The 27,388-nt window shown below is 39.4% G+C and overlaps 2 protein-coding genes across 3 annotated transcripts in view; one reads left to right on the forward strand and one right to left on the reverse strand.

The window, feature by feature from the left end:
- Positions 1-19,167, forward strand: part of SYTL3 (synaptotagmin like 3) — a 34,895-nt gene extending 15,728 nt beyond the window's left edge. For both annotated transcript variants that reach the window (XM_064649257.1, XM_064649256.1), the window contains exons 8-16: positions 2,613-2,737; positions 6,462-6,605; positions 9,303-9,481; positions 11,679-11,781; positions 13,030-13,200; positions 13,409-13,508; positions 14,132-14,240; positions 15,116-15,321; positions 16,663-19,167. In XM_064649257.1, coding sequence (XP_064505327.1) covers positions 2,613-2,737; positions 6,462-6,605; positions 9,303-9,481; positions 11,679-11,781; positions 13,030-13,200; positions 13,409-13,508; positions 14,132-14,240; positions 15,116-15,321; positions 16,663-16,793 — 1,268 coding nt within the window. In that variant the 3' untranslated portion in view covers positions 16,794-19,167. The remainder of the gene's footprint in view (positions 1-2,612; positions 2,738-6,461; positions 6,606-9,302; positions 9,482-11,678; positions 11,782-13,029; positions 13,201-13,408; positions 13,509-14,131; positions 14,241-15,115; positions 15,322-16,662) is intronic.
- EZR (ezrin) overlaps positions 17,856-27,388 on the reverse strand; it is a 37,546-nt gene continuing 28,013 nt past the window's right edge. Inside the window, exons 7-13 of the mRNA XM_064649258.1 lie at positions 26,206-26,302; positions 23,140-23,303; positions 22,097-22,227; positions 21,243-21,403; positions 20,889-20,981; positions 19,710-19,961; positions 17,856-19,376 (exon numbers count right to left, since the gene is read on the reverse strand). Coding sequence (XP_064505328.1) covers positions 19,212-19,376; positions 19,710-19,961; positions 20,889-20,981; positions 21,243-21,403; positions 22,097-22,227; positions 23,140-23,303; positions 26,206-26,302 — 1,063 coding nt within the window. The 3' untranslated portion in view covers positions 17,856-19,211. The remainder of the gene's footprint in view (positions 19,377-19,709; positions 19,962-20,888; positions 20,982-21,242; positions 21,404-22,096; positions 22,228-23,139; positions 23,304-26,205; positions 26,303-27,388) is intronic.

A 27,388-nucleotide genomic window follows, 5' to 3' on the forward strand; every position in this document is an offset into this window, starting at 1 on the left:
TTCTTACTGGCTTCAACTTACACAACCCCACATGTGAGACCAGACCTGAATAAAACTGGCTTTAGTGCCTTTCTGCCTTTCCCCCTAACCTCTTGCCTTACCTCTTGTTTGGTCTTTCCTTTAGCTTCTTCTACCCACCCTAATGGTCTGTTTTCTTTAACTATGCAAATTCAATGTTGCGTCTGCGTGAACACGTATTAAAGCCATGCAGAGACACAGTGACTGTTGCTCCACACAGAAAAATATAGAGTAGCATAGGACACTATTACTGGAAGCAGATAGATGAGGCAGCACTGAACTGGGTGCAAAGTAATTTATCCAGCTTTCTGATAGTTTGAAGCCTGGTCATATCCCACAGTTACTGGTAAAGACTGTCAGGACTGCAGCAAGCTAATTTATTAGTTCACTACTACCAAATGGAAGATCCTCCTCCACTCACATCTTTTTCTTCTTTCCCTGTTTCTATCCTTATGCTGCTGTGACTTGAATTAGCACTGGTGTTTCTGGACCCCTCTGGAAACTGGTTTAGCTAATTTTAAGGGCATAACATTAACCTGGACAAAACATATAGATACTTTTCTGCTGGTTTAGTGAGTCAATAGGCTCAAGGTAGGACATATGTGTTGGAACATGTACAGTGGAGGGTACCATGTGGTCAGGAGCCAGGGATTGAGGAGGGAAGAGCAGTGGTTGAAGAGGGAGATGGCAGCTACTTGTTAGATCGGCTCAGCTGTGTGAGAAACCCCATGCAGGTGATACCATCCTCAGTTAGGGTAGAGCGGTTTGATTTGTGACAAAATAACAAGCTGTTGCAATCACTGAAGTCAGTAATTAAAAAGCATTGGAAGTCTTACGAAGAGAAAGAATTGGATTTCTTAAGAAACCAGCTTTTTCAGACAATATGGCCTCCCGTGAAGCCTGGTGCTGTGCTGATAAAAGCATTTGGTCACATGTGTCTAAAGTTAGTACTCTGTATCTTATCTAGATAAAAATGTCCTGGATTGCAGAGGTATTTAATACATCCCGCTCCTGTGCACTGAAGTAAATAAACACGGAGAGCTTCGTTATGCCTCTGATTCTATCACTGGAGCCGGGGTGTGTGTGAGAGCAGTGGGAACAAAGGATTAGCGAGTGCAGCACAGAACGGCCATTGTACAGTCTGCTCTTTATGCTGTTACCTCCTGTTCCAGCGTAGCTTGGCAGCAACAGGAGATTATAATCCAATGGTTGCCATTTGGTGAATGTAAAATGAGTTACTGACTGTAGTTTTATTTGCAGTAAAAAGCCATCCTTGGCTCTAGAGATAGTGTCCATCTTTGCTGACGTTTGGGTAGAGAAGCCAAAGGAGGAATAGATATGAAAACTGAACATTCATGTTTCTCACAATAACCTGTTCTGTAAGCTGTTCATTTTAGGACAGTGTAAGGCAAACTGGTGTTTCTGCTTTGACTACTGCTCAAGATATTCAGATTGTATCTATTCCATTAGAACTCTCACTCTCTTTTATGATCTCTGATTTCACTGTGTATTTTAAAAATTGGGTTTCATTTATGGGGGTGGCTTAATTGAGCCTGCATTTGAATAGGTCACATGGTTCCTTAATGATGTACAAAGAGTACAGTAAACATCTGAGGACTGATTGCTGCTAAGAACAAAACTACCCCAGAGTGTCTTTTAAAAATCACACTTGAGTCCCATTGTTTTTCAATACCATCACTGTCATATTGTCTACTGTGTGGGAGGTTTCTCCACAGAGGTTCATGTTGTGAGAAAAGTATTTATTTCTTCTGTATGAATTAAACATATGATAGTCTCTCATGAAGAATTAATAACTTTTAAGTGGTACATGAAATAGCTATCTGGGATTAGCAACAAAGTGTCTGCAGCTAAACCTGCTGATTTCAACTTCAGAAATCATGGATGAGTGCTGCCCTTCCCTTTAAGTGAAATTCTGAATGTACACTGAGGAATAAGAAGTGAAAAGTGGTGCATTAAATGTCCAATTGTCCTGTAGATTTATTTGACAATAAACTAGATGCTACTGAAGCACTAATTCAATAAGGTACTTAAGTATGGCTAAGCTTATCTGTATGAGTAATGTTATTGAAGTCAATGAGGGCTAGTCATGTTCTTAAAATTATATGTGGTTTGGGAACAGAGTATGTAATATCTCTCCTTTCATACATATTTTGGATAAATTTCCAAATATTTTCCAATATGCTCTGCTTTCTGATTTTCATTGTCATATTGCTTTATGTTGTTATAATGATCTTGCTTTTATCCTGAACCAAACCAAACCACTTTACAAATTAAGCTATACATACGGACTGTAGTAGCTATTTCTGCAAGGAAACTGTATTTGATGGCAGTAGTTCTGATGATAGGCAACAAAGAATATAATTTCCAATTGAAATAGCAGGGAAGATTTAGGCAGGCAAAGTATAATTACATAAAATGTGACAAGCACTTGTCTTCCCATCTGTTTCTTACTCTTAGGAGATCAACACTAAAGTTGCAGGATAAAAGTTTGAAAGCTACAGAATTAGCCTATAAATCTACAGGATTGCTTGCAAAGTTTGTTATAGTGACTTTTCTCTTTATTTTCACTTCAGAAATCTCAAAGTCTCAGAATGATATGACTGACAGATGTGTCCTAACCACAGACTTTGGGAAGAATGTGGAAAGAAGGTGGCAAAGAAGGAGCCAGTCTGACACTGCCATCAACATTACAAGCAAGGTATCCATATTATTATACACTGTCTCGAACTGTAAGAGCTGTTTCATGAATGAAATATCTTTGTGAGAGCAATGACTTATACAGTGGAATTTTACTTTTATTGTATGAACAGAGCTTAGCTGATGTTCACTGACCATGATCAGAACTCTGATTCTCCACAGGGTTTTTGACAGTCTGCACAATTGATTTCAGTCCAGAGTTGAAACGTTAGACTGAAATTTTTACAAAGACCTTCATATAGAGAGGGAGGGGATGGGTCATTTTGCTCTCAGGTGTTCACAGACTCTCTTGAGGCAGATTTGATGTCTGCTCTATGTGATTGTTGGGCTGCAGGGATGTACTCTGTCTTACCCTCTTCCTGCCCCTTTTGCTGCTGAACAGGACCAAGCTATGACCATCCCAAAACCATCCTGGCAATCTTTGAGCATTTTTGACTTGGCAGGGAGAAAACATTGCTGTTAGTTGCTGTGCAACTTCCCCTTTCCTTTTGCTTTGGTTACAGTCTCTAACTTTCAGTGTTTTCTTGAGAAGTTTGAGAAAAATCCAGTCATCTGTTTTCCCACAAATTGTGCAGGGCTGAAGATGATGTCACACTTCTGCTTTAAAGTTACACTGAAGATTTTGTTTTGTATGCTTTCAGCTCTCAAGTGACTGAATGTTGTCCACACTCAGTTTTCCACATAGTGGGTACTTACTGAATTGCCTTGTTCATCTGAATGAGGTAAATGTGGTCTGCTAAGTGCCTGAATTAGATGCTGAGAAAAGCTCTTGCTTTGGGCCAGACCTCCTGGCACACATTACTCACAGCTCCCTTGGTGCACATTGTTCACTTTCCTCTGAAGTGTCAGGTGCTGTTAAATGGAAGAGACAGGATATCAAACTGCATGGCCTGGCAGTCTGAATTGGCCCAGCAAGGTCTGTGAACTCTGTGAAATTAGTTCTGGTATTTTTGTATGAAATTAAATTATGAACAGAATTGGTGACAATTATTGGTTACTGGAGTGCTGCTTTAATTGTGGCAAGCCACATTTCAGTGTTAACTTTATTCCACAGGCAGAGCATTGCTCTTTTAAAGCATTGGAGTTGGAGATAATGTGGATTTCAACTATGCTACATCTCACACTGATCACAAAAAATCTGTCATGTTAAAAAGATGGATATGGACTCTTTGGCTTGAGAAATGTATTAGTAGAAGATTCCAAATTATTTATGTGGGGTTTTAATCACCCCTTTAAAGATTTAGGACTTAATTTATGTCCACACTTTGCATTGCAGGTTTTGAAAGATAGATTTCAATGTTGTTTGTGTGCCAGAGCACTATTTCTCTGAGCCAGGAACCTTTTGTTTCATTTAAACCACTTAGACTATCCTTAAGCTAGAATTTTAATTTTACTGGAATTACTGTTGATTTTTTTTTTGTAAACATAATTTTTGACATTTTAGTTTTTTTCATGTTAAAGGAAATTTTACTCTTCTCTTCCCACACTTATATGATGACTTTTTGTGTTGTTACTGTGCGTTTAAAAACTACTTTTAATTTCTGTCAATGGCACTATTTATTATTCTTCAATTTATTTTTTTTCTTTCCCATCTTTGTTTTCCTTTAGTAAGCGTAGCTGTTTATATCCCTACTAGAACTATACCTTAAGTTATGGGACAGAACATATTTTAAATTACACTTGCAAAACAACTAATTACATTTATAATGAAATATGATGTAGAAATCTTACTTGTTGTGCTTTCCACACCAGAGAGAACTTTTCATTATCAGAGACTGAATCAAAACAGTAGATTTTTTCCCCCTGGAAAGTGTGTATTTTTCTCTTGGGAATGACTGTAAAGTAATAGCTGAATGTGCAGTATATAAAACTGGGGCACCACTTCAGTCTCAAGAACATTATCTGTTTCTTAGATAAGTTTTCTAAATTTGTGATGTGTTCAGAGCTTGATTCCTCCAGATTAAAGTTTAAAGACATTATATTTAACCTCAATATTAGTGAGAAAACCCCAATGCAATAGCAAAAACCACCAGCCAGTGTGAAATCTGGATTTGGGAAGTTAATTGAATAGTGTTTTCAAGGGCCTCTTGTCATCAGAATCTCTAAGTTTATTAAGGGAACTGCAATTATACCTGCCTTCCTGGGGGAACAAGCAAGCATGTGCAATGTGTGGAAGCTGTTTGTGGTGCATTGGTAGCTGTGGGATACCTCTCCTGTGATATTAGAGCTGGGCTACGGGGGAGTCTTGCTTGTGCAACCTGATGCTAAGTTTAGCACTGGTAGTTATGGTGCCTTGTCAGTCACTTATTGTCTGTATTACACAACCAAAGTCTTCCTGATACAAGTAGAAGCTAAAATTCAGTGTGTAGTAGGCTGTCGTGTTCAGCAAATTAAATCTGTGGTGGTTTAGGTTTTATAAGGCAGGAGGCAATTTCTGTGCTGGGAAATACACTATTTTTGTTTTGTTTGGGGTTTTTGAGACTGTATTCTCAATGCATTTTCTGTCTCTTTCCCTCTCACAAGGCAACATAATTCTTACATCTCTTCTTAAGGTCAGGCAGTTATTACACATAACAGTATCTCTGTGTCATCATAACAGCATTATGGTTAGGATTTTGCACATCCTGTTTTTTTCAGAAGTAATCTCAATATATTATCTCATCTGTTGCCCTCATTCTTTAGTGCTTTCTGCTGACTGTGCAGTAGGGGCTCTCAGGTTTGTTAAGTATATATTACCTGTTTCTTTCATACAAAAAAGTACCAATTCTTTTTGTTGATTTTAGTCAGATTGTATTCTTTCTAGTCTTTCAGGTAACCTCTGTTACACAATTTGAAAAAGAAATTATTTTTTTATATCCTAACCATATAAAATTTCTCACCTCACTCTTTTTGGACCCACTGAGCTGTGAACATGTTTTTCATAGATTGTATTATCCAGGGAAAGTGCCGGAATGAGCTAAAATTTAATTTCAGCATATTTCTAGAGCTAAAATTTAATTTCAGCATATTTCTAGCCATATGTATTAATCTTTTGGCACTTCTTTCTATTAACTGTTGTTCTGCATAACAGAGGTGGCTGAAGAAAAATCTCAAGGAGTTTTGCTATATCTATCTGTCTATCTCAATTTTTCTCAAATTATCAGAGTTTTCATGGAAAAATTGGAAAGGTGAATGGACATAGTCAAAGCAAAGTCAAGAACACCTTGGAAATTTAAGCTTTTTCTATAAACAAAGTTAAATATGAACTTGTCTTTTTCTATTTTCAAGTCCCTTTCAACGTACATTCATTCTTGCATAGGTAAACATGGGCATGTGTCATACATATTGCAAAATACTATTTTTCATTTCCTGGAGGCAAAATTATTGTTTTTCTTCCAAAATTACTGTTTTGTAAAGGGCTAATAAGGCCTTTTATTAGTATATTACTACTTTTGGTGTATTATTAGTAGACTGTTGTTAATAATTGCTGTGGTAGTGATCATTACATTAGCTAGTGGTATGCTGATTTTAGAAAATTATTAATATAGTGAATGTACTACTAGCTGGAAGGAGAGACTTATAAATCAACATTTAAGTTACTACATTATCTTTGAAAGTGTGCCACCTGCATGACCTTGATCAGAGTCAACTGTAGCTATTTACTGCATTTTCTTTTGATAGCTTTCCTGAAGGAACCAGGACATTTTCTTTATCTTAAAAAAAACTACTTTCTGAATTTCTTACAGATGAAAAGTACACCCAGTCTGCAACAGCTCATCACTGGGGCCCAAAATGACAGTGAAATTCTGACAAAAAGTAGTTGCAAGGAGGAAGAAGACATAACAACCAGTTCCACGAGCGATACGGTTTTCTGTGATGGCAGAAAACATGTAAGTTAAAGGATGAAAGACATAGAACAGATGCTTAAAGGGAACAAATATAAAAGCTTGTGCAAAATGTTGGTGTATTTTAGATTATATTACAAAATGAAGGAAGAATTTTACTTGAGTTTGTATCTGATGAAAGACTGACTGCCTTTGGCATGGTCCTCATAGTAACACTGTGAACTTTCTGAAGCATAAGCCAAATCAAATTAATAATGGATAATTGATAGATGGATACATCAATTAATAGTGAATAATTTATGAAGCGGCTTCTTCTGAATTTTGCAAATACAACTAACATTCTTCCCAATTTATATTAAGGTTGGGATTATGAGCATAGTACTTTCTAATCTAATAGTTAGCTTTTTCTCTTCAAGCTTCATTTAACAGAAGGGTTTTGTCAGTCTGCAAGAACTGTGGTATTGGAAATGTCAGTGGAAATTCAAATGTCAGAATGTCAGTGAATGAAGAGGAAACTGACAGTGATGGAAGCCAGAGGAGCAGTTCATAGGCTTAGGGCATGATATTGAATCATCCTCTGATGGATGGCATTTTGAATACTGCAGATGAGAGAGGGGGAAGCTGGTTATAAATGAATTCAGCACATGCTTTAAAGCCCCTATGATTAACTGTGGAAGCTAATTTCTATGTATTAGTGACAAGGTTAAGCAGGGTGAAGTATCCAAAGAATTCATGACCGACCTTGTAAAATGATTTAGGGAATCAAAATTAAACCAGCCTGCTGGCTTTACAGAGAAGTATAAACACACACAGGGACCTTGGTGCTCTCTGACAGTTTACTGCACTGTGGAGTCTGAGGTGTTAAGCTGACAAATGGGTAATAACTTGTGGATTACATTTCTGATGCTATAGACCATTTGAACTGGTCTATAAAGGGCTCAGGCTTAAAACTGTAATATTTTTACTATCTTGTAAGAGGGGACAAATTCCATTAACCTTCTCTTTATGGATAAGTACTGGATGTTGAAGGCCACTCCATAAAAATGTATCTTCCAAAATATCAGCTGGCATTGCTTCCAGTCATGCCACCAGAAGTACAATACATGAAGTCATTGCTAAATCCCTGTTCGCTGAACAAAAAGGATGGTGACTTCTACATTGAATGTATGTGACACCTGAGCAGGTAGGAGAGGTGTGGTGATATTCAGTCCAGAACACCTATCCAGCCTTTCTAAATAAATAAGGTGTTCTGTGGAATAAATATTAGGGACTTTTGCAGAACCTTTTTTTAGGACATGAGCTAAGACAAAACTCTTTGTATTCCATTACCATAAAGGATTTTGGTGGAAAATAATAATTTTCTGGTCAAGTGAATAAAAATATGTCAGTGAGTGAAAGAGCAGAGCAAAACAAAGCTGCAAAGGAGATTGATTACACTGATAAACATCTTATGGAGGGAGCAAGATTACATGCAACAAGCATCAGGTCAAAAAAGTCCTGACACTTCTTTTGACTTCCTCAGCAAGCACTTGGCCCTTCTTTTGTCGTGTATGTCTGTTACTTAAAGTTTATAAGATAGAGCAGATAGGTGCTTTAATCTAATGGATCTGTTGGTGTGAATTGAGTATTTGGCATGCTGCACAAATGAAGAAAAGTATCTACATGGAAGAGAGATATGATCTTATAAACTACTCTGCAATCTTAGCTGCTGGGTTGTGCAATCCAGAACTCCTTGGTTAACCAGTCCTGTGTGGGTTGGTGTTTATTTTCAGAGGGAGGAGTGATCTAACACAGATATCTTAGCAATCTAGGGCAATGTTGCTGTGAGACTAATCACAACAATTGAGTCTTCGTGACAAATGCAATGTAAAAAATTCCTAGGGCTCACCTTAAAGAATATCATTATAAATGAATGGAGACCAAACTATTTTTAGTTGATACGTTGTTACAGTGAAGGCTACATAGCACCATAAAGTTACGTGTCTGGGCTGGGCCACAGAAAGCATTATAGTCTCTTCCTTCTTTGCCCTGTCATGGCTTCTGTAGTGCTGGATGCAAGTGGTTTTTATATATGTGGATGGACAGCATCCAAACCTTTGCCCCAAAGGTGAAAGTAGATTGAAAGGAGAACAAGGTGAACTAGGAGACATCTTCTCTTTGCACCAGAATACAACAACAGGAAGTCTTCCTATTTTAATCTTTCCTGAATCCTACTGGTCTGCAGTACGAAGTGTGCAATTTTTATGTGGAATTGAGGCATCTTGTAAAGTATTTACAGAATGTGCAGGCCACTTATGTTTCCTTTAATACATGACAGAAACTAATGTCTCAGTGGTGTACTCTACTGTGCGCTATGTACTAAAAGGAGTCTAATTCAATGTTTTGTACATTCTTAGATTTCAGAGGTATTTTTCAATCCCTTTCAGACACCCAATTTTCTCATGGGAAGCGACATAGCAGTTTTATTCTAAGACAATTTCTAGATCTAGAAGTTACTTAACAAAGCAATTTCCTAGCCTAGAAAGCTTTGCCCTAGAACAGGGCAAAGCAGTAGTTATTGCAATTACAGTCATAATTTTCACGGCTGCTATGGAAGCAATGGAATGTTTTATACAGGTTACCTCAAATTTTGTGATTTGCAGTAGCTTTACAATAATGTCTATGAAGATACTATTAAAGGAAATAAATGTTTTGTTCTGTTTGATCTGAAACTCGTTTTCCCAAATGTTTGTCTTTTCTTAGGGAAGTTTGTTTAGTCTTAACAGCACTTGCACTGAATCTGGCAATTTTGGCAAAGCTAATGTCACAGGAGAAATAGAGTTTGCCTTAAGATACATCTTCAGAGCTTACATCTTGGAAATTTGCATCAAGGGATGCAAGAACCTGGCTTATGGAGAAGAGAAGAAGAAAAAGTGTAACCCGTAAGTATTTTGCAGAGGAGGAGAAAAAACATAAGGCAAATATTCTGGTTTTTTGAGATACTTGTGCATGTTGTGATTGAAATGGATTGATATATGATGGTATGCCATATTGGCACTTTCAAAACCTCCAACATACGTACCAGGCCTTTGTACATATACACACTGCAAGACAAATACGTTTCATACCAATGCTTATTCCATTCTTACAATTTTCTGCTAGGAATTGTCCCTTTCCCTTCTTGTGAGCAGGCAGTTCAGTATCTATGTTGCTGATGAGTACCTTTGGACCTCAAGAATAGCTGTTCAGATTTTAGTTCTTAAGTTGTGCCCAGAAAATTAATATGTAAGTGGCTGAAACATGAAATGACCTGTTCCTAATATGTCTGCTGACTCACTGTGGCTCACTGGGTGATTGCTATACTACTTAGGTGCTTTTATCTTCTGTAATAAGAGTAGAAATTTCAGATGCTGCAATGGATCTTAAAGTCTAAGGCTGCTTAATAATTACGTATCATAGTAAGAAGAGGAAATCCACTTCTGTGGATAAAATATGCCATAGAAATTTTTGCTGGACAGTTAAGCCTTGGTGATTTATCTCTTTATTGCTTAACAATGCTCTCTGACCATGCAGCAACCACCGATAGAAAATCAACAGGTAGAATACCTAACTACCTTGTCCCTGTTCTTGTCCCTGCTGTCACACCGTGTTCGAGCATTTGAGTGACCATGTTGGAACTGAGGATTTGCAGTCACCTTCACCCAGAAGGTCGAGGGCTTTTGCGCATCTTGCAGAGAATAGTCATAAAGACAAGCTTGGTGATGAGCAGTGCCTTGCTGGAACAGCAGCTTGTGGAGCAGGACAGTTTGGGAGCACTTCAGAAGTGGGTCAAGGTTCTTTAAGTCCCCTGGTAATTAAGCCAGGCAAACAATTACAGGAAGGCTGAAAGGCAATGTGGGAAGTGTTGTGTAGTAAACATTATGTTCTCTATTGGCACATATTTATATATTTCTGTTGGTTTCCAAGCCAACAGAAAAATTATAGTATACTCTCTTAACATGCTTGCTGAAAAGCAGACTTTTAACTGATGTTTAAAACCTGTTGAATTACTTAGCTTATTTGCTGTTTTGAAGTCTGACTGGCTACATTTTAATTAAATTGATTTGGGGTCATAGAAAAAGAGGCTAAAACTTCTAGGACTTGTGTATTTTAGAAAGTAGTTTTATCTATGGATAAGTTCAGAAAAAATAGGGAAAATGTGTAAGTTTTGCAGCTATGATATGAGGTACAGCTGATTTTTATTTACCCAGCAAGTTAATCAAAAGGCTGTTTTAGAATTGGTTTAAATCATAATACGTGAAATATATACAACAAATACAGTTTAAAAATATTTAGTATTAAGTAAACAATCACTCCTTTCCCTGACAAGCTGTGAGCACTCTCTATGGCTAAAACACCTAAGTTTTGAAGCCATAACCCAATTACAGCCCACTGAACTGATAGTAAGGAGAATATTTAGGTATTAGTGTTCACTTGACCTACACATGAGAAACTTTGGGTAGGAATCATTACTGCTGGATTTTGGTGCAACTCAGCTTCCAGAAACTTTTTTACTGGTTTTCCTTGAATCAATGTTAGGGCAATTTTGACCACTTTTAGACAATCTCCCATTTTCATTCTAGTGGCTGTTAGAACAATTAGCATTTTTAAGACTTATGAATTATTATGTATTATTTATGTGATAATACCTTTTTTGCTACATGGTACCCGGTGTTGTGAAGACAAGATATTTTCTTTATGAACAAGCAGCAGTGATCCTAAAGTTGATTGAGGTTTTTTTTTTTCCTTTGAGCACATAATATGCTGTTTGTTTTCATCATAAAACTGACACTAAACCTGGAAGGTGATTTCTTTAGGGGCTATTTTATCAGAGGCCAAGAGTACAAAAACAGAAGATTCCTATTCAGATCCTAATCCTTTCCGAGTTACAATGGAATTTAAACACATTAGCAGAATGATACACAGGGTTCCTTATAGTCTATCTGCTTTTACTGAGAAAAGATATAAATCACATTTTGTTGATGGAAACTTACAAAGTCAATAAAATTGTTTAAGAAATAAGAAAAACTCCTCTCATCTAATTGTTTTCTCCCTTCCCCTTCTGATCATTTTCAATGTATCTTTCTCTCTCTATATAAGGTATGTTAAAGTTTATTTACTTCCTGATAAATCTCCTTGGAGTAAGCGAAAGACAGCTGTCAAAAAGAGCACAGTGGATCCAGAGTTCAATGAGACTTTGAAGGTACAGTTTGCAACTGTGTTGCTGCTAAGTGTGCTTTTCTATGGTACAATCCTGCAAGTTCTGAATCGACCTGATAGGCCAAATTTAGGAGTCACTGACAATAATAACTTTAAAAATTATGTTTTTTTCTGTCCAAATAAGAGAAAATGCTTTTGGAGTTGCAACAGTAAATGGCAAACCATTAGAAGAGTCTGCCTTTGTCCAAGAGAGAACTTTTAATGAATAACAGTGTTGTTCTGAGTTATCTTGTGGCAAAAGCAAAGTGTCTTCCACAGACATGGGTTTTTGTACGTTCAGGAACTGAATTCAGTGAAAATGGTCAAAAGTGCATAGCACTGTTACAGGTGAACTACATCATGCCACTGAGATCCAGCTTGGTGGGATTCAGCTGCAAGTTAAGGCACCTGCATTTAGAGGGAGTTGCATGTGTGAGAGCTGGGCAAGTGCTCCTGGGAATCACTGGAGCCCAGGGTGATTCAGGGTGATTAGCCACAGAGCCTACACCTGGCTTCTGATTCAACAGCCTAAATATGGATAGTGATTTCCTTGCCTCTCCATTGCCTTCAGCTTTCAGTGCAGGTCACCTATGGGCTGGGTATCATGTTTGCCAGTCTCATGTGGGTATATTAGATACCCACATACCATATACCATGTGGTATATTAGATACCCAACAATGTCTCAAAGGGCTCTAACTATGTTTGGGGAGTGGATCAAGGCTTTAATTAGTGATCACCTGAGTTACTTCCTTGCCCCTGATGACTGACTGCATTAAGTAGATGTCCACTGAACAGGATGGGAGTTTCAGCACCATCATTAGATGTCTTAATCTTGAACTGGCCTCCAGAGCAGCCAAATTCTGCTGGGAGCGTAAACAGAAATATAAAAAAAAAAAAACAACCCCCAACAAAAACCAAACCAAAAAAAGAAACAAACAAACCAAAAAACCAAACAAATGAAAAAAAAACCTAACCCAGTAAAAATGGTCAAGAATTATTTAAAGTTCTGAATTAATAATCAAAATCTTTAGCAAGGCAGGTCAAGGTATTCCTGGAATGTTGATATATATTTGAATGAGCATTATTTAGCTTTTAAATTGTGGGGTAATATGCAGATTGCAAAGCATACCCAGACATCATGGTTCATATCTGCCTTCAGCCATGCTGTGCCTGGGCTTCCTGTAGGCAGGTCATGAACGTGGGCTGCATTCATCCTGTGTATTGCTCTGTAAATGCTGTTTATCTTTCTAGTACAAGATTGAATACTCCCAGCTGCGAAGTCGGCAACTTCAGATCTCTGTGTGGCATGCGGGAGCACTCAAATACAGGGTGTTTTTGGGGGAAGTAGTGATTCCACTGGCAGCATGGAATTTTGAAGAGGACTCAATGCAGTTATTTGACTGGTATCAACTCAAACCCAAGGTGATTCTTAGTTTTTGTTCTTAATTTTATTTTAAGAGCAAGATGCTGTAAAGGCTATGAAAAAGATCACCCTTCTGAGATCATTGAGGGAAAAATGCTGTCAATCCAGCCCATTAGTAAGATGTGTCACAAACACAAATAAGCTCTGACAAAGATGTGTAAGAGAATGATTGCAGTAATGCAAACTTCTGTATGTCCCTTTCTTAAGCTTGAAAAGCCTGAAGATGATCTTACCCAGTACAGCGGTGAACTCCTCTTGTCTGCAAGACTCTTGGTACCAGCCCAGTATAAAAATTTCCAGTTTGAAGGTATAAAATGTTTCAGCATTCATAGAGGTCTTTTCCAGTGTAAATGGTTCTATGATTCTGTGAATCCCTTGGCTAGAAAAGAATTGATATCAATGAAGGACTGGCAATGTGTCCATGTAATATTCCTGTGTGGGATTTTTAACAGCTACAGCAAATGGTGCTTTGTGGTGTATTAATTTTTTCTTTTCCAAATGACCCCAAAGTTATCAGCTTGCTTTCTTCAATTCTTCCTCCCTGTGCAGGCCTGTATATTGGGTCTCTGCTTTGTACCTAGAGCTGTGAGAGGAGCAGTATCACACATGGGTTTGGCTGTTTCTCCTGCTTCTGACTGTTCCAGAGAAATGTTTCTGTGGGTACTGTCCTGTGTTGACATTTCACAAACACAGCAGAAAGCTTTATCTTTGGGACAGAAATCACAAAGCAGCCTGCTACTCATTGCTTGGTTTTCTTTGTGTGAATCATACACTGTACAAACATGTTAAAATCTTTCAAATATTCCTAGTGCAGCCTTATGACTCCTTATCTGAGTAGTACCACTTAGGCATTCCCCTACTTATAGCAGCATCTTAAGCTATGAGCTGAACTGACTGGGCATTTCATGTGATAAGGGTTCCCTTTTTCAGGAAACAAAGACCAAGGAGTTCCCAACTGCCAGCTTCAGATTATGATATTTGGGGCTAAGAACTTGCCCATGCTGAGACCTGCTGGAGTGTTGAACTCCTTTGTTAAAGGGTATGTATGAGACCTAACACTACAAATAGGAAATGTCACGTGTTCCATGCAAACGTATGTATTAACATGTTTTCATCAGCAGGCTGCATTTGAAACTGCCATCGTCTACACTTACACTTCCTTGTAATGGCTTCATTTGAGTGCCTGCAGAACAGCAGCAGTTTGCAGAGTGGTGACAGGTCCCACCTGCCCTCTTGGTCTTGAAATTTAGAATTTAATGATGTCATTAAAATTTAGAGTTCACTAGTTTAAGTATGTGCTTTTAGATATTAGGAGAGGAAAAAAATTTGCAAACAAATACAGTATCGTTATTCCTAGTTTCGGTTTTTGCAGAATTAAGTAAAGCTTGGGATACATTGAAAACTTTTATCCTCTTCCTTCCAGATGTTTTGAAAGAGAAGGGACTGAATTTTTTTTCAGTATGCTGAGTAGCTTGTATGGGGGATCATTTTACTTTCCTATTGTCAGGCATCAGATGCCATTAGAAATATGATACTGGGGTAAACTTACATCTCATAACACTATTTTACCTGCTGTGGCACCTATCTTTGGTGAAATGGGTGAGCATTTTAGCTACTGAAAGACAGGTTTTAGGCAGTATTGAATAACAGCACGTGGAGTAAAGACTCCTTCAGCAGTCAGTGACTGCAAAGTTAAAGCAGACCAGAAGAACCTACTTGCACTCACATTAATGACAAGCAGGAGAAGGTGCAAATCCCAAAATAAACACACTAGCACCATGTTCTATCTTGTACTTAAGCTAAACTTTTTTGCTCTTTAAGGTAAAACAAAGAGCCTTAGTTGATTATTGCAAATGCTCTGTTTTCTTGTTGAGAAATCAGTAACTTCGCTGAACTCTTATTTTTTTGGGAAAGTTGTCTTATCCTTCCAAACCAAGCAGAGGTAAGGCAAAAGTCTCCTGTCCTGAAGAAAGAAGCCTATCCTCAGTGGAAACACTTGTTTGTCTTTGATGGTGTGACCCCAGCTCAGCTACAGCAATCATGTCTACACTTGACTGTCTGGGACAAGTCAACTTTCAGCTCAAGTGATCGATTCCTAGGAGGAGCCAAGCTCGGTACAAGTAAGTACTTTACCACTAAAAGTTGAAGGTAATTTGGGGAAAAGGTCTTTTAGTTTACATCCTAAACAACAATAATTATACTATGCTATTTATTACCTGCTATCATGTGCCTATACATGCAGTCCCAGCCTCTGTCATAAGCAACTTGCAGTCTTGGGCTTTGATCCTGCAAGAACTGATGCATGTGCTTTAGTTCAGGTCTGTGGGGAAGCTCAAGGTTTTCAGTGGAAATTTTCAGGAAAGCTATTTGTTAACATGGTGACTTTTGAGGTCAGAGCCATGCCAAGACAAGCACAGAAACGGCCTGGCTCTAACTCCACCTAGAGCTCTCTGTATTTTTAAAGACTTATTCCCTTAACTGTTTTTTATGAATTGGCTAATTTTAAATGATTTCTCATCAAAAGAAAGCACAAGAACTAATGATCTAGTAGACTCCAACCTTGCTTATGTTTGTGATTATCATTTTACATCCACAAATCAATCCAATCAATGAAATACAGAAGGTGAAACTTGCTCAGAAGGGGCTATTGCATGTGCGAGTTTTGGGCTCTGTTCTAACATAAGAGCAAACTTTCTTTCTGAAGGCTGAGAAACGTTTGAGAAACATCTGAAAAACCCTCTGCTTGCTAAATAGGCCCTGTTTCCCTGGTAGTTGAGCAGGGAAGCATTATCATAGAATCACAGGATCATAGAAACAGCTGGGTTGGAAGGGACCTCTGAGATCAAGTCCAACCCTTATCACTTGAAGGCTGACCAACAGAGTCTCCTAGCCCCATCCTCCCCGAGAGTAAGTGCTGTGGTTTCAGTATTTGAGATGACAGGTTCAAAAAAGATTGAGGCTGTCATGTTGTTTGGGTATCAGTGTGCACTTTAGAGGAGTATTATCACTAGTGGTAAGTCAATGTTTTGCAGGCTTCCTCATGAACTTTTTCTGATTATCTGACCCAGCATTTTCCTTTCTGATAGAGCAGGGGCTACCTGCTTGTAAGTGATCCAAGCCCTAACCTTAGTAATGCACTGAAGGTACTGGAGATGAACTGAAGCAGGAGATTTTGTACCATTCAGCTATTAATAGTGCACACACTTGCTCCTCTGCTTCTAGTCATACAACCAAAAACTTTTTATTTGCTGCAAGCAGAGATCTTCAGAGAGAAATCCTAGTTTACAGGATGTAAGTAATACTTCAAAAGTATAAATACAATTTATTGCAATTAGTGCCTTAGGAGCTGAAATTACTGTAGAAGTGGGTGAACAGGTTATTTTGTTAACCAGTCCATGTGGGCCTGAAGCTGGGTAAGGCTTAGTGAAAAGTAACTGACCTTTCCTTTTGCTTTCTTGCAGAGGAACTGTTTGGCTCTACAGACCTTGTTTCTCAGTCAGTGCTCCAATGGCAAGAAGTGCTCTGCAACCCAAACATGTGGATGGACTTTACACTTGTACTGCATTCAAATAAGGAAAACTTTAAATCATGAGAAATTATCACACAACTTTTCCTTCCCCATTTGTGATATTTTAGACTTCCCCAGACTTCAGGTCTGGGGAAAGGTATGATGCAAATGCATCCACTCTGGCTTTTGGGGAATAGACTTATGTATTTGAAAGTGTGTGACATTCTGAATGTCTTATTTCTTAAAAAGTAAAGGCTTTAACTTGTGTTTCTAGCTGGAGTATAAGGTTAATATTGTTTCTTCAGGAGTTACAGTCTCAGTTTGAGATGCATTATGCTGACAAAGCAACAGTAGCCAGACAATATGCAGTTTTCCATTTCTGGGCATAGCCAAACTCTCATTGTTTAGTCACAGCTAGGAATATTTCTCAGAGAAAATAACTGTTACAGGAGTAAAGTTATGTGCTTTCACTCTGAGGTTAATGTTTTATACACAGAACTGAAAACTAGCTTATCTTTGTCTGCTTGCTGCAAAGGGGAGATGCTAATAACTCTGCTTCAGAATTACCTACACTGCCACTATTATTTCACATGCCACTAAAAAGCATTGGCCTGTAGCTACATCTCTCAAATGTGTGCTGCATCATAGGTCTTAGAAAGTTAAGGTACAAATTCTCCCTCAGTAGGAGGGACAACAGTGTCCCTCAGTGGGACAACAGCTGATAGACTAAGTGTGGGTGTAATAAGTTCCTTCTTATCTGCCGCTGTAAGACAGCTTTAACAAGTCTGATCCATAGGGCGTACAGCATGTGACAAGAATTTAGCTCCTGACTAAATGACTTTATCATTTATTCATGTGTACTGGTGGAAATGCAAACTTAGGCCAAACTACTGCAGTAATTTGCCTTGCCTCGGATGTAGTGTTACAGTTAGCAGAAACTTCATATATACAACTGTAACTAGTGCTGCTGTGTTATACTTTTGTTACTGCAAGTATTGCCCTTTCTTCCTTTATAGGTCAGTGTGGCTTTTAAGGATTTAAGATTTAAAGACACAAGGACTAACAGGCTAAGCTGAGGAACTAAAAGAGCAGTAGTACACCTTATACAGAATACACCCCACACAAGAAACACTTGACTCCACATCCTTTGTTACTTTGCAGATCTTTTATTTAGATGTTTGCTGCTGCAAATAAAAAAAACCCCACACAAGATTCTACTCACGTATAATGCAGCATAGATATTGTAAATGGAAGAGAAGAGGTGACAACATACTGTATCTCACTTTCTAACAGATTTTCAAGGAAAGGGGGAGAGTGGGGGAAGAATGGTCACAGAAATGCTCTCTACTAGAGAGAATTCAACTGTGATATAAACAAGCAGTCCCTTCATCTTTGGAGTCTGAAACTTTAAATCAAACATTTAAAAAAATTAGAAAATTTGTTAGAAAAATAGGTGCAGTAAAATTGTATATACTGGATCATGTGTACATATAACAGTTTTCATTAAGTAAAAAAATGATCTTTACAAATAATGCTTTATAGTAAATAATCAGCTGCACTGTATCAGACTACAGTGCTGTTTAGGCATTTTTACAGACACAAGTCTTATTAAATCTGAAAAGTAACAAAATATACAGAGCAAAACTATTTCCCTTTAAACTAGTACTGCAATCCACATGTTGCATGTTTTTATATATATATATATATAAATACTACACTATAACTGATCAGTAATGAAGTTGGAATGCAAACACAGTAGTGTATTTGGATTCCAACAGAGTATTTGCTACTTGTTACGTGAAGAGGATATGAGTGTCCCTATGCCACACTTCTGAGCCATCACTGCAGAAATTCTCCAGTTGAGAACAGTAACCAGAAAACGCCTAATTTCTACACAAAGTAGTTCTGAGGTGTTGTCAGTTCTTTTGTGTGTGGGGGTGGGCTGGGGAGGGGGAACATGGGCATCAAGACCAAGGAAAAAACAGGGCGTACAAGCACATGTGCAAGGTTGTACACACTCAGGTGCTTGCAAATCCTGAGTTCCAGAACCTGTCTTCTCAACTGCTGGACTTCACACTGTAACTAATAATACAAAGACGTATGGCACAAAATTCACCCACAGATGCTTATTTTTTAGACCAGGATGAATCCAGCACCTGCACAGGACATGTATCTTCAACTAGAAGCACAGCCTGTTAAAATTTGTCTTGCTTAACGAGAGATGTGACATAAGGCCTTTTGGCACTAAGCAAAGGCATGAGCAAGTTACCAGGATCAGTGGTACAATAAGTTTTTGACTATATCAAATTTCAGAGAAGGTACAGGATAAATGGGAGATTTAAACACCTCTGGGTTTAGAGAACATTTGTTAAGTGTCATACAGTGATGCCTCCTCAGGAAAAAAAAAACAAACCAAAAAACCAACACAACAAAAAAACCCCAAAATAAGAACACAGCATTAAGATCTGCCTTTCCCACAGTCCTGTCTTCTTACAAGCATTGTTACATCGCCTCAAACTCATCGATTCTCTGCTTGGTGTTGCCTTGCCGGATCTGCCGCAGCGTCTTGTACTTGTCACGTCCCTGTCGCATGTTCTCTGAGTGGATAATGTCGTTTTGGGTCCTCTTATTTTCATCTCTAGCCTGGGCCAGCTCATCTGTCAGTGCCTGCAATATGAAGAACATTAAATACAGGTTATTTGTAAGAAGATTCCAGCTCATGACAGTTCTTTGGTGAGAGCTGACAGCTGACAGATGACTGGACAGATCAGTGACATGGATACAACATAGGCTTTCCATAAACACTGTGGATGATTTAAGCAACCTCAAAGCTTCAGCAATGAGAGTAATCTTTATATACCTTGTCTTTATTTCAAACTGCCTACAGGAACTGTAAACAAAGAGAAACTATCATACTCGGTGCGTATAACCAAGTGGTTAAATGATGTTTTCCAGGAAAGATTGTTTCAATTACTCTGCCTCCCCCAGACATCATCTTACCCTCAGTTGACTCTGTACACGTGCATTCTTCTCTGCTTCAGTAATGCGCTTCTCCTCATTGCGGTCATTCCTGATCCCCTCACTGGAGAACTCTGCACTGTAGGCAGAGTACTCAGAGCCTTCGTCTTGCAAGTTATCGTGGACATGGTAGTTCACTGGCTCATAGACAGGTGGTGGAGGTGGAGGTGGAGCAGTCATTACCAGGTGTAACTCCTCCTTTGTCTTTACCAGATCCTCCTGGGCTTCCCTGGCCTTCGGGAAAAGAATAAAAAGTATTTTAAATGCATTTCTTGCTTTAAACCAGCTTAATGAACACTCAAATGCTTATCTTCCCAGTTTTTTCAATCCACTATGAAAAGCAAGGAAGAGAGAATTAAATCTCTGCAGCTGACAGTACTCTATTAGTCATATACAGAACTTTATTTTTTTTGCTAGGTATGTTATCATCATTCATTGTGTAATGTGCAGGAGATCTAAGCAAAGAATCTTCTTCCACTAAAACAGCCTAGGAAAAACTGTTCTGTGGGAAGCTACAGTTATCTTCCTCCTGTTCTCCATTTGAAGAGCTGTAGGCTGAAGAGACAAGAGTTCTACAGAGCAAGAACTAAGATTTCCAAGTTGGAATTTTGAATGTAGTTATGCACTAGGTAGGTGCCTTCCTTACTGCTTCAGTGGTTTTGCCCTGCCATGCAGCCCATAGCCCTAGTTACAGGGCACTGGGAGCATCAGGCACTCTGAACCTTCTGTGGTTTGTCTTTGGTTTTAGTGCATCATGTGTTGCTAAACTATGCTGACTAGGAAGCCACCAACAACAGCACACACTCCTCAAAATGGATACCTGCAGTGTGGCTGCATTTGCAGAATCTTCTCTTGACTGATGTTTTCAGACATTATATCATGCATCAGGCATCATTTATCCATGTGCCCCTCCCCCTCCATGGCTCCAAGATGATGATCATATTTTTAGGTTTTATACAGGCTTCCATTTTGAATTTTGATGGTTTGTTGGAAGAAAGGTGTTTTGCAGGCATATTGCACATTCACCACAAGTTTGCCCTTCTTCACTGCTGTACAGATGTTTGTCTCCATATGTGTAGAGAAGTCACACCAAGCTAAGCACCACAGTGTGCTCTGCTCAAGCATAGAACTTTAGAGCAACTTTATAAGGCAGATACTCACTCTGATTTGCCACTCTTCAACCTCGCTCTCTTTACGCCTCCTTGCCTCTTCAAGAAGTGCAATCTTGGCTGTATACTCTGCAAGCTCTGTAGCCTGTTGAATAATAAAACTGGAATTATAAGGACTCTTAAAAAAACCCCAACCCAACCACCAAGCACAACAAAGAAACACTGTTAACTGTAATAAAGAATTAAGGAACAAATAAGTCAATTCCTTATGATAGAAATCAGTGCCATAATTATCCTATGACGTGGTCTAGTACTTTACTGCACTAGGTTTTTCCCTGGACAAGACGGCTTTGCCTTACTCAAGGACATAGTAGCATATCTGATCCTCAAAATGCCTAGGTCTTACCAGTTGTTCCTGGCTCTTTATCTGGTCCATAGTTTGTCTTTCCAGCTCTTCCTTGGCCTGCAGAGCAGCTAAACGGTCAGCTTCCAAACGTTCTGCTTCCTCCTGGGCTCGTCTCCTTTCCTCCTCCAGCTGAATGGCTCTTTGGATCTGATCTGAGAGCTCTGGAAAAAGATCAGCACGGTTAGTCCACAAGCCTGGCCAAAGCCAAGGAACTACAAACAGTCTCTCAGGTAACTGCAGTAAGTCACAATAGCACTTTACTCCAGCATGCAATACTCCCTTCACCATGCTCCTCAAAGTAATTATTTGCATAGTACACCAAGTAACTGGATTCAGATGAGTCAGATGCACATTATAATTAGATTTTCTGCAAGATGTTTGCACTAAAAAGTCTGTAACACTGACAAAACTCTGCTGCCCTTAATAGACCAGATGTTGCTGTCTCCAATCTAATCATCTATGCATTGAAACAGAATGTTTCCATTTCATTGGAAAGACTTGTTCCCAAAGCACTTTTTTCTGCTGGGCATTAAGTAAAAAGTACTTGAGGGCTGAACTCTTGCTCACTGCTGGAAGAGGCTCTGCTACTTAAACCCTCTTGGCAACTGGGGAAAACAGAGTTCTTGCCCTTTGGTTCCCAAATACAGTCTGCAGATTTTATGCTACTTTAATACTTTGGATTATTATGAGTACTGTGTGCACATGTGTGTATTTACCCATACAGGAAGATATTAGTAAGCCTTGCTAAGAGATCTCAGTGTCACCAGATTTAGTCAAGGTATAGGCAGCGATCCATGTAACCCCTCTATGGAGCACAATACACACGGTCTGGTCAGCCATGACAAGTACTTTACCTTTCTCTGCTTTCTGAGTCTTCACTTCATACTCCTGTAGCCTCACCAGGAGCTCCTCCTTCTCCCTCAGCATTTGCTCTTTCTCCCTCTCAATTGTCTCCCTCCTCCTCTTTTCATCTTCCAGTTGTTTCCTGTTAGAAACACATTTCAGGTTTGAAGCTCACTTTCAGACTCAAGCTACCACCAGACAAGAAAGTTGGCTGGGCATCTCTCCAGGCAGCTCAATGGAAAGTGGCTGCCATGAAACAAGAGTCAGGAGACAGAAATAGGCTGTGCCTTCATCACTTCAGAATTTTTGCTCAGTTTTGGATGCCCCATTTCATTTAAATTGTATTTTTGTTGGCCACTACAGAAGTTTAGAACACCAAATAGCTACTAGATGCAGAGAGAAAAAGCAGGACTTGGACTGCACAGCAGAGGAGATTTAACTTTGTTACTTCTGCTGTAAGGAAAGTGAGGGAGGCGTAAAAACGTCAACGGCAGTGAGGGAATGAAGACAAACAATCCACAAACACAGGAGAAAAGCAGTATGATTTCTTGAACCGTCAGCAACCTGAAGCCAGTGGTAGAATTGCTACTGCTTTTTCCTTGCATGTAAGAAATCTCCCAGTCCCCTCTTCTCTCTTTACACTGTACACATATGCTCCCCACGAAGGTTTCCCCTTTACTCCCAACCATCCCATGGTCCAGCACATAATTCAGGTTTTAACACCCAAGAGTCAGTAGAACCCTCCTCTAGGTGGGCACCACCAGAGCCCATTGTGCCTTTACTTGCACATGTCCTCACAGCTCTTGAGACTGCACAGGACAGCAGACCTGCATGGTCACAAGAAGAGCAATGCTTACAGTCCTGCTGCAGGACACCCCGAGTCCCCTCCTAGGACCATGCGTGTGCCTCATGAACCTGGAATGGCTCTTAGCCTTGCCCAGGCAAAACCCCTGTTACTGACTGCTGACCCGCAGGTACAGCTGCTTGCTGACCCTGGGAGTTCAGTGTCATTTATTTCTGCCACTCCATGCCTGCTGCCTGTATTCAAGCTCACCTTTCCAGTTGCTTCTGGTGCTTCTCTTCCCGGGCCTGGGCTTTCATCTGTTGCACCTCAATGGTGTCAGGCTTCCTGCGCCGCATATACAGCTCATGGTTGCCCATGCAGAGCTGCAAGATCCTCTTGTTAATTCTCAGACGAGGGGCATAAAACACAAAGTCCTAGAAGAGAGACAACACAGTCGGTTTTTTATAAGCATGCTTTCTCTTCTCCCAGCTAACTGCAGACAGAAAACCTTGCCACTGATTTCACTCTAATTCAGACATACATGCAAGGCTATTCAAATATAGCAGCAGGGACTGTCAAAATCATCTCTAGCAAAAATTATTATTTATATTCTCCTTTTAAAGTCTACATAGAATTGATAAGTTATTCTTCTAGAAAAATTATCTTCTAGAGAAAATTCCAAACTCAATGAAGTCTCCTTTAAATGAATATTGTTAAATATTGGAGAAGATTCTGGGTTGGCAAGTAAACATCTGGGCAGCACATAGACTTCTGGCATTGAGTAGTTTTTCAGTTTGCACATTTTTGTGAATGAAAGATAAAGCACAAAACTAAAAATATATGGTTATTTGGAATATCAGGTTGCAGGCAGTAGCAAAGCACAAGATACTCTAAAATTTCTGGTTCAGCAAGAAGAACAGCTGCAAATTTCTTATTATCTGTGTTATAATCAGACTGGATTTTCTAGAAGAAAATCTAAGAAAGGGATACACAGGGCCAAGTTCATTACCTGCCTGATGATTTTACTGAGTCCACAACCTCATGCATTTACAATGAAGTCTGAACTTACACAGTGAACAAACTCAGCATTTTCGTCCTTTTTTTGTGCTGTGTGGATGGTGATAAGGGCAGTGGGCAAGCTGCCACATTACCACCATAAGCCAGTACCCATTCCTTAGAATCACTCTCCCATGGATTGCCTCACTGTTAGCAAGAGGTGGAACTGGGAAGGGCCACACGGGCTTTACACTTTTGCATAGAAGCAGTGATCATGTTTTTAATTGCCTGAGCTCAGAAGCACAATTGTGGCTATCTTTGGAAAAACTAGAAGACACACTAGAAGCAATTAAAAGCTCCCTAAGTGCTACTTAAGATGAATATGGCAACAAAGACTCATTTTCTCCAATGCACTTCTCTAATGCACACAATGACTGCAGGAGAGGCAGTCTGGGAATTGTGTTGTGCTCTCCCACCAGATTCTGCCAGAGCCATTCTGAGCCGTACAGGTCTGATACTGCTAACTGAACTGTACCTGTAAGCTATTCATCTGACCTCCTCCTTCTAACAAGTAATTTTAAAAACAAACAGTCTGTGTATATTGTGATGAACAAGCCCTATCCTGAGGCAAGGCTCACTTACATGGAATTAAATACTGAGGGAATGAATGGTGGTTGCATTTGTCATTTAAGCCATAACCAAGGGACAAAACATTTAAATAAGAACATAAAAGAATACCCTTCTTTTCTTATCCCCAGCCTCCCCCAGGTCTCACAAAACTAGGAGCATTGCACCTCGATATTTGAAAGATAATGTGCTAAAGGTGTTGCAGTATGTGGGCAGGCAAGCCTAAAAATTTAAAAGCTTAGTTAAGCAGGGCAAGGTGCCACAGGACTCTACCCTTTACACTACTGTCCATTTAAACACAGACATGTAGAATCCTCCAAATTAAAGGGGAGCTTCCAGCCCACATCTTGGGTGGACTGAGTATTCTGCTGTAGTTATAACACCTGCCATTTTAAAAGGAGACACAAACACATGAAAAGACCCAGACAACTTCCTGAATGCTCAGAATTAGTGTCCAGATAAATTCTTCTTTCAAGTAAAGGTTTCAACATACCATCACTCAGAGGGAAAAGGACAATTAACACAGAGGGAGAAAACGTAATTGAAGTTTTCAGTGTTAACACCTTTCTGTAACAGCCTCTTGCGAGTCCTCCATTTCAAACTCAGTCTGATTTACTGCTGGGAAGTGGGTGGAAAGCTGTGATCCATATTTTGTAATTATGTACAACACAGGACAGAGGCTATTCTATTGAGGAAAGCATGCCTGACAGATCAGCTTTCTGACTCTGTGGAGTTTTATTGGTTTTCACTAACAGCATCACAGAAAGAAGCTCCACTCCCTCAGGCTGTTATCTGGAAGAAATCCCTGCAGCACGCTGTGCATTAGTATCCTTTAAATTATTGGGAGGAGCTTTTTCTATTAGAGATATTTATAAGCTATTGTCCTTTGACAAAGCCTAACTGCTTATTATTTCTCAGGGCTGCACTTACCCACCAAGGTCAAGTACTGGGGTGGGAGAAGACAAGAGGAGATCTTTCTCAACTATTCAAATAGTTTCACAAGACTGACAGAATGACATCCACCTATACCAGTTATTCCACGTTATGTTCTCAACAGGTCAAAGTAAGCTTCTAATTCCTCACTAAAATAACTCTGAAAACATACTTGTAAGTATCGAAAAGCAACATTCACAGGTAGCTACATTTCAGTTCTCCACAGAAGTCATATCCCTGGCATTTACATTAGTATTCAAGAAAGTCAGTGAACAACACCACGGGCCTTTACTGGCTTTTACTCAGTAGTGTGGAAGTGAGCAGTGATGGATGGGAAGCCATATGTATCCATGTGATTTTGCAGTAGCATTTTAATTACTTCTGTAATTTTTTTTAATGAACATTTTTGGTTTTTTTCTTCAGATTAAAAGCCAAAAATAAAAGTTATCTACCAGCTTCCATGCACTGAAAGAAATGGGGAGAGGACTCATGGAACTAGCAAAGAATCTCTAATTTAGGCATAAAGCTACCTAGTTTGCTAGAAAATAAAAGGACTCTGCAGTTGTAAAGTCCTTATCTTTTCCATGTTGGACATTGCTATAAGCCCTTCTGTACTTATGCTGTACAGAAAAACAGACAGCTCTACATACACTCTAAATACTAAGGCTCATTTTGCATCTAGAATATCTGCAGCTTTCTCCTCTCCAATGACTATTTTGAGATGAAGCTGTATCATTTGTTCATATGCAGTATCCAGAAATCTGTTCAAGACATACTTACTGGTGCCTTCTTGTCAATAGGCTTTATAACAAACTTCTTGTCATTGAAGGAGATGTTTCTGATTTCGCTCCAGGGGAACCCAATCTTTGGAGTTAGTCTGGAAAGAAGAAAAATATTTTTAAGAGATGATGCAATAAACCTTTTTTTTCCTCACATTCCTTCTAACACACAGACGCCGTGTAATGCAACCCTTCACACAGCTCTCCCAACAGATAGAAAACAGTAAGTGAACCAGAACCCCACAGGGAGTAGGAGAAGAAGCCCAGTCACCTCTCTTATTGAGTCTCTTCCCATTTTGGTCAGCCACCCTACTGACCTTTGACTATGATGGACTCTACTGAAGCCACATGCTCAGCTTTATCAAACACCTGTTTTAAGTTTGTTTCTTTGAAATCCAGGCCTAAAATTCACATAATGCAGATTTTATGTGCCGTGCTTCCCAGAGCACGTGCTTCTCATACATCATTACAGGCATAAGCCAAAGTAACTGAGCTGATCCCCACACCCTATAGCATCCACAGAGAAATGTACCCTGCTATGTTACAGCTAGACCAGTCACCTCCATGCAGCCTTCACTTCTGGAGTGCTGAACAGGCACAATTGGTAGGAGCAATTATGTCTTTTGTATCACAGAATCATAAAATGGGTCAGGCTGGAAGGGACCAGAGCAGGTCATCTGGTCCAACTTCCCTGCTCAAGCTAGGTCATCCTAGCACAGGATTGTGTCCAGATGATTCCTGAATATCTCCAGCGAGGGAGACTCCACAACCTCTCTGGGCAATCTGTTCCAGTGCTTGGTCACCCACACAGTAAAGAAGTTCTTCCTTAGGTGGAATTTCCTGTGCATCAGTTTCTGCCCATTGCCTCTTGTTCTATTGCTTGGCACTACTGAGAAGAGCCTGGGTCCGTCCTCTTGACACCCTCCCTTTAGATATCTTCTTCCCTAGATTTACAGGCAAGCTTAGGAACAAAGAGCCCTGTTCTTTCCTTCTGTACAAACTGCTCTTTCAGCCCATCCCATGAGTCACCAAGTGGAACTTTACTGGCTGGTCATTCAACAAGCTGCATCATGTGACTTTCCCTTATTGAAAAGCACCCCAAGGAAGCAAAGGACAAGATTCAGATTCCCAGCTCTTCCTCATTGCTGAGGAGTTCAGGTCTGTTATTAGTTTAAAATTATTTC

Source organism: Pseudopipra pipra, chromosome 3 (genome assembly GCF_036250125.1).
Source record: "Pseudopipra pipra isolate bDixPip1 chromosome 3, bDixPip1.hap1, whole genome shotgun sequence".
Lineage (NCBI taxonomy): Eukaryota > Metazoa > Chordata > Aves > Passeriformes > Pipridae > Pseudopipra > Pseudopipra pipra.